We start from the raw sequence: 7,414 nt of genomic DNA, 5'->3' as shown, positions 1-7,414 counted from the left end.
ACTCGCTCTATTTACCAGGCTGGCATCGAACTCACAGAGATCCGCCTGCCTCTGCCTTCCGAGTGCTGGGATCAAAGGCGTGCACCACCAGTGCCCGGCCATTCAGTTCTTTTTATTCTGTCCTGGACACCAGCCCATCAAATGGTGCTGCCCACATTTGAAGTGTCTTTTTCTACCGTAATTAACCAAATCTAGAAACTTCCTCACAGACAGGCACGGAGGTTTGTTGCCTAGGTCATTCCAGACGCTATCAGCTAACAATACTGCCCACAAATATGTCACTGGCATCTCTTCCTGTATCCAGTGTCTCCTGGGTGTCCATCGGGTGCCAGGGACAGGAGCTTCGGCTGAGAGCAAGATGAGGGGACGCCCACATTCCAGCAGGGAGAAGGGGTCACGAGTGAGCAGGGCTGCGTACAGTTCTGGGACCACGCACTCTTGCCGGCATCACGTGGCATCCACCTTACTATCTCACGTCAACTGCTCCCCCCTGAGATTTCCCTAGAAGCCAAGCACTCTTCTACTGCAAGAGTGCAAACACTAAGGAAATTAAATTAATAAAACAGTGTATTGGGGTACAGGTGTGTGTGTGTGTGTGTGCGTGTGCGCAGGCATGCGTGCGTGTGTGTGTGCGCGTGTGTGTGTGCGCGCGCGCGTGTGCGTGTGTGTGCGCGCGCGTGCGTGTGCGTGTGTGTGAATAAGAGAAAGAGACGGCGATGTGGTGGCTGAGGAGTTTCTGTCACACAGGGAGATGTTGTGTGAATCTTTTACTCTCTTGGCTTTTTTTGAGGGGCCTACCACCCAGCTCCCAAATAAATCACACACAGAGGCTTTTTTTTTTTTTTTTTTTTAGTTAGGGATGCCTGGCCTTAGCTTGGCTGGTTTTTAGCCAGCTTTTCATAAATTAACCTGTCTTCCTTTTTTTCCTCTGGGCTTTTATTTTTCTTACTTTTATATATATCTTACTTTTCTTCCTACTCTGTGGGTAGCTGGGTGGGAGGCTCCTGACATGCTCCTCCCCTTTCTCTCTTGTTCCTCCTTGAGCCTCATTTCTTCTTCTATTTATACTTCCTGCCCGCCAGCTCCGCCCATCCTTGCTCCTGCCTCACTATTGGCCATTCAGCTCTTTATTAGGACCATCAGGTGTTTTAGACAGGCACAGTAACACAGCTTCACAGAGTTAAACACAAACCCTGACTCCAGGAGCTGTGGATGGTGCTGTCATGCCTGGAAGCCACCCTGTGCTAGGGAAGAGACCAGGGCTCTCTCTGATGCAGCTGAGACCATGCCCACCCCTAGAGAGATTTCTCCCTTTGTCCATCAAATAGAGGTCCATTAGCATTGTCCCTGCCTAGGTACCCCACAGTTCCCTTCAAGAGCTCTAGCCCTGCATTGAATTTACATACTTGCGAGTGAGGGGAACACAGCAAGCCTAAGGGTGAACTAGGTTTCACATGTGAAGCTGAAGTCCTGGCAATGTCTGCTTCCTGTCTTTGGGCATGTTTGCTCTGGGAACCCGTGGGAACCTGGCCACCACACTGTGAAAGCTGAGCAGCCACACATGGAGAAGCCACACAGAGCTGAGGTTCCTGCTGACAGCTGCACTAGCTACCCCATGTGGGTGACAGATGCCTTCAGCCCCAAGCTGTGAGCCAGCCTAGCCTATCTTGCTTTGGAGCAGAGTTAAGCTGATCCTACGGGTACTGCAGATCTGCAAGCATAGTAAACGATGCTTACTGTTGCAGGTCACCAGGACTGGCTGTGTTATATGGCAACAGGAGAGTGGACTGTTGTCCCTCTCTTGCTTCCAATACTTCTAGACACATCTCCCTTTTCTTTGCCGGTGGGTGTCCTCCCCACCCCCACCCCCGCCCCAGGGTCTCTCTATGTAGCCCTGGCTGTCCTGGAACTCACTCTGTAGACTGGACTGGCCTCAAGCTCAGAGATCTGCCTTCCTCTGCTGGCATTAAAGGTGTGTGCTGTCACATCCAGCTCTGTGGCAGTTAATTTTGATTGCCTATTAAGCTGGATTAAAAAGCATCTAGGGCATTAGTGAATTATACCTTGCGTGTGTCTGTGAAGTCCTTTCCAGAGAGGCTTGGCTCAGAGGGGGAGGCTAGCACCATTCTGTGGGTTAGCCTAGGGTCACAGACTGAAGGAAAAGGGAAAAGGAGGACGCCACCTGAGCACCCGTGTTCCCCTCAGCTTCCCGAGCCACGAACATGTGGGCCATGCCTTCCCAGACACAAAGGGCTGAATCCTCTGAGCTGTGAGCCCAAATGAACTAATCAGAAATGCAGATCTTCAAGTTGAACTCAGCTCTAAGCAACCAGAAGCATGGGAGCAAGACCCAGTAGTCTTTAAATATAAAGAAAGCCTTTAATGTGTACGTTTGTATGCATGGGTGTGCACGTGTGCACCATCATGTGGCATCTGGAAGCAATTCAAGGGAGCTGATTTTCTCCTTCTACCATGTAGGTTGCAGGGACTCAGTCCTCAGGAGACTGGAGACAAGCACCTTTACCTGCTGAGCCATGGTTTCAGCCTCCATCGGCCAGTTCTGATTGTGCATACAAGACCCACACCTCTCTAAGGCCTAGGTCAGATCCCAGACTTTCTCCTCCCAGCCCTCACTCCTTTCTGATAGAAGCTTGTGCTGCTGTGGACTGAGGTCTGTGCTTAAGGTCACAGATGAGTCTTGTTCCCACCAGACTCCAGCAGAGTGTGCAGCTTTAAAAAAAAAAAAAAAAAAAATGGTGCTGGGCTGGAACCCAGGGCTGATCAGCTCACCGACCCATTTGGTGCCCACTATTGCATGCCAGAACCTAGCCTGGTGTCCCAAGTACTGTGGTGTGGGCCGATGTGGGTTGACAACAGTGGATTGTCACCTCCCAGTTGATCATCCCACCCCGACCCTTCTGTGATAGGAGGGTGAGCAACCTTTTCAGAATAAAGAGGCTGCAACGCTGAGCTTCTTATCTTCCTCTTCGTGTTTGGTTTCTTCCCCTGCCAGGATGCTCTCACCTGATATCCATGGAGCAGTGAGCCAGGCCTCACTCTCTGGGCCTCATGTGAAGTTCTGAGTCACATATCGACCTCCTAGTCTGCAAGCCGGGGGAAACGAGGCTCCACGGGATCAGTAGTTTGGATCAGTGTAGGGAAGGACTTAACCGTGCTGGGCGACTGTGGCACTGTGTCATACCAGCGATGTCCAGGTGAGAAACACTCAGATGAGTGTTCTTGGCATGAAGCATGGAGGGCAGCCCCATAGTGGATGGGGGCCTTACAAGGTGGAGGGCCTCGGGGTGCCGAACCCTCCAAATTCTCAGGATAAATCAGGAGTGAGGCTTTTTAACACAAAAGCCTGCCTGTCTTTAAACCTGAACAAATTTTCTTATAACTCAAGCCAGTACTTGAGACTGGCCTTGAAATCCTGGTCCCCCTGTTTCTATTGCCTGGATGCTAGGATTACAGGCATGCGCTACCCTGTGCAGTGTTTACCACCTTAAAAACAAAATAAAGCAAATACACAACAATAAACAACTCAGCTGCTTCTAGAGCCAGATAACTGCCACTGGATGATATTAAAGGCACAAACTGAAGATATACATGGGACCGGGGTGGGGTGCCATGTAAACGTTGTTACCTTTGTCATCTGTAGAATAGCCTGCTTCAAAGTCAGGTTTCTCTCAGTAGGTCCCAAATACCTTAAGAACAGACCCCAAATGTTGGTTCTTACTTTCAATTCTCTTGAGTCCCCCCCTCCCCCCCTCCCCCGCCACTGCCTGAGCATGGGTTTTCCTTGTCACAGCTGTATAGGGTGATGAGCACTTACCTTCTAACTGAAGGAGTCTGGCAAATTCTCTCCCACCCTACCCACACCTCACAAGCTCCTCCCCCCACCTGCCTGCCCAGGTGTGACTAGGTTCTGTGGTGGGTTAAAAGCAAGGCCCCATGGGCCTCTGAGCTGCTGGTGAAGCCTTGTCACGGCCACTTCCATCATGGCCACTTCCGATGCTGTGAGTCTACCCACCTGCCTATCCCGGAGTCATTGACTGGCTGTCCTGGAACTCACTCTGTAGACCAGGCTCGCTTTGAACTCAAAGAGATCCTCCTGCCTCGGCCTCCCGAGAGTGCCAGGGTTAAAGGAGTATGGCACACTGCCCCTGCTCTGGCTTACTCTTATTCTCTCCTCTGGTCAGACACTCAAAGCTGAGGGTGGAGAGCAGAAGGGGGAGGAGGAGGAGGAGAAAGAAAAGCCATCAGAAGCAGCTGTGGGGGTCGGCCAAGGAGAAGAAGCCAGAGACCTTCCTGGACCCCTTCAGACTCCGAGGAGGACGTCCCGCAGAGAATGCCAGCTCCGGGTCCTGACAGAGCAACACCCCCTGCAGTACAGGTAGGGAGGCCACAGAGACACGGTCCCGTGAGGTCACTGTCTGTGCCACTTGAGCTGCCGGACACCCTTGAGTCCTGCCCCCACTCAGTGGACTTTAAAAAAGAAATCTGTTTTGTATCTGAGTACTCTGTCTTCCTATAGGACTACAGGCCAGAAGAGGGCATCGGGTCCCATTATAGATGGCTGTGAACCACCATGTGGTTGCTGGGAATTGAACTCAGAACCTCTGGGAGAGCAGCCAGTGTTCCTAACTACTGAGCCCTCTCCAGCCCTCGGTGGATTTTTTAAATACCCTGTCACTGGGCCTTCAGGGATAACCAACTTCTATGTCTCTGGGGGCTGTGTGTGCCAGACCTCACCCCCTACTTACACACTCGTGAACCCAGGATGTGCTGCAGTGGAGGGCATGGAGCCTTGACCCTCCTCTCTCCTCATTCCCCAGGTGGGTTCTGTGGTTCTTCAAGAATGACCGAAGCCGGGCCTGGCAGGACAATCTGCAGCTAGTCACCAAGTTTGACACTGTGGAGGACTTCTGGGCGTGAGTGCCCTGGGGGTGGTGGTGGGGGTGGTGGCTCTGAGCTGGGGGCCAAAGGCATCGTAGCCTGGCACCTTCTCAGGGGCTTGTAAACATTTGCTGGGAACTAGGGGTTGGCAGGTTCTGGCCATATTTCCACCCCCACCCCCAAAGCTTCTTGAGCTTAGGGAGAACCTCAGGCATGGGGAAAGCAGGGGTGATGCCGCCTGCTACTTTGTGGCTTTGTGACCCTGAGCAGGTTTCTTTCTCTCTGGGAACCTGGCTCAGCCATAGTGAGGAGCAGGCTGCTGCCTTAGAGTTTATGTGCCAGAGAAGAGCACTGAGAAACCCACATAAACTCAAAGAGGGTGCCCAGCTGGAATGCCCTACCGGCGTGGACTTCACCAGGCTTCCTTAGTTGGGTCAGATTCCCAGAGAGGGGGTTCCAGGCATCAGGGGGGCGGCGGCGGCGGCGGCGGCGGCGGTGGCGGCGGTGGTGGTGGTGTGTGTGTGTGTGTGTGTGTGTGTGTGTGTGTGTGTGTGTGTGTGTAGGCCCTGGGAGGAAGGAAGCAGGTGGTAGGAAGGTAGTTCTGATGAGGAGCTGGAAAATCCGGGTCAGGTGAGCCATGTGCTGCAAAGCTTTGAACTCTGTGCGTCTTTCCAGGACCTACAGCCATATCAAGCTGGCCAGTAAGCTCTCTTCTGGCTGTGACTATGCTCTGTTCAAGGTAGGCTCTGCTCAAGGGACTGATTCCAGGGCTTTCCCCTCATGGGTGCTGGGGCATGGGCAGCTACAGATGCTTGAGTCTGGAGGGAAGAGGGTATCAAGGTTTGGGGACCACACAGCCAAGCCTGGGATGCCTACCCTAGCCCACAGAAATTCTGCCCCAGAGGCACCCTGTTCAGTAGAGGTGATGCACACAGATAAGGTTTCAAGGTGGCAACAGTGAGGCTCAGCGGCTTGTGGGGTTTTGAAGAGGCCTGAGCGGGAGGCTGGGTGATTGGCAGCAGCATCTGCATGTGCAGAGAGGATGTAGGTAAGAGAAGCAGGCCTACCCTAGCTGAGGCCTGGGTTCAGGGCAGACAGGGCTGTGCAGAGCAGGCTTGGTGTCTGCTTCCCTGTAAACAAAGGCAGGCAGTTGATCTGCCAGTCCTCACAGGAAGGCATCCAGCCCATGTGGGAAGACAACAGGAACAAGCGGGGTGGCCGCTGGCTGCTCAGTCTTGCCAAACAACAGCGCCACACCGAACTGGACCGTCTGTGGCTGGAGACAGTGAGTGGTGGGAAGGGTCCTGGTGCCTTGAGGAGGTAGCGGTGGTTGCAGCGGTCGCAAAGCTGGTGGGGTGGACCCTGTTTCCAAGCTGGAGCACTTACAACCTCCTTTGGGCCCAGTTGCTATGTCTGCTTGGGGAGAGTTTTGAGGAATCCAGTAAGGATGTCTGTGGAGCTGTTGTCAACATCCGCACCAAGGGGGACAAGATTGCTGTCTGGACAAGTGAGGCAGAGAACCAGACGGCAGTGATGCACATCGGGTGAGAGCCCTCTCTGCCCGTGTTCTGGGGACTGGGTGGGCGGAGCTTGGCCTGCAAGGACACCTCTGGAACCCTCTATACCTGCTCTTCTTCCATACCCACCGGTATAAAAGGGGTAGGAATATAGACCCAGACCACCTTAACTAAAGAAGACTTCATTCGCACCGGAGGGTTGTGTGGGTGCTGGCCTCATCTGTGAGTAAGACATGCAAAACCGGCAAGCCTATGGCTGGAACCAGGGAGCCATCCCTCCTGTCTCCCACTCCAGGCAGGTATACAAAGAACGTCTGGGCCTCTCTACCAAGACCATCATTGGGTACCAGGCCCATGCAGACACTGCTGCCAAGAGCAACTCTTTAGCCAAGAACAAGTTTGTGGTGTGAGGCAGACTTCAGCCGCCACTCATGGGACACCCTCGTACTGCGGTTTGCTGAATGGCAGGACTATCCGTCCCCAGTGGGCAGGCAGCTGGATTCTTCACTTGTCTCGGGAAACGTCTAAGCACCCGTACCCCTTAAGGCCTCACTACGTTGCTCAGGTTAGCCTCATATTTATGGACTTGAGACATCCTCCTGCTCCAGACTAAACAACTGGGGTAACCAGGAGCTCACCATTGTGTCTGGATTCATACTAGTTTTCTACATCTGTTGGGCCCAGGCCTTGTGGCAGCTGGCCAATATTTACAAACCACACTTGATCTCTAACTCTGTGTGTGGCCATTTGGCAGAGGCCGGCGAAGCAAAGTCCAGGCTCATCCCAGCCAAATGAGGACAGGAGAATCCCCTGGCCAACACTTCTCTGTGCCTGCTGAGCAAGGGGACTGGGCGGCCTGAGGCAGGCTCTTCTGTCTTGGGAGAAGGGCTCCAGGCCACTGATACTGAGTAGTTTGGTTCTGTTAGAAGCTTATGGGTTAGCCGTCATCCATCTGTAGTTTGGGTGCCGTCCTACACCCTGTCCCTTCCCTAGACCAA

The 7,414-nt window shown here is 53.3% G+C and overlaps 1 protein-coding gene across 1 annotated transcript; it reads left to right on the top strand.

Moving 5' to 3' along the window:
• Positions 1–4,001: 4,001 nt before the first annotated feature.
• Eif4e1b (eukaryotic translation initiation factor 4E family member 1B) lies at positions 4,002–6,826 on the top strand. Its single transcript, XM_051194547.1, has 7 exons — positions 4,002–4,019; positions 4,203–4,396; positions 4,839–4,934; positions 5,575–5,638; positions 6,071–6,188; positions 6,224–6,443; positions 6,712–6,826. Exons 1-7 carry the CDS (start codon positions 4,002–4,004, stop codon positions 6,824–6,826), a joined length of 825 nt encoding a protein of 274 aa, XP_051050504.1.
• The last annotated feature ends 588 nt before the right edge of the window (positions 6,827–7,414 follow it).

Source organism: Phodopus roborovskii, unplaced genomic scaffold (assembly GCF_943737965.1).
Source record: "Phodopus roborovskii unplaced genomic scaffold, PHOROB, whole genome shotgun sequence".
In the NCBI taxonomy this organism is placed as follows: Eukaryota; Metazoa; Chordata; class Mammalia; order Rodentia; family Cricetidae; genus Phodopus; species Phodopus roborovskii.
Note: the sequence above shows the minus strand (reverse complement) of the source record. Positions and strands in the feature narration are given on the sequence as shown.

Coding starts and splice junctions, on each gene's coding strand:
- Eif4e1b (XM_051194547.1), top strand. Junction 4,935..5,574: donor ACTGTGGAGGACTTCTGGGC/GTGAGTGCCCTG, acceptor GCGTCTTTCCAG/GACCTACAGCCATATCAAGC. Junction 6,444..6,711: donor ACGGCAGTGATGCACATCGG/GTGAGAGCCCTC, acceptor CTCCCACTCCAG/GCAGGTATACAAAGAACGTC.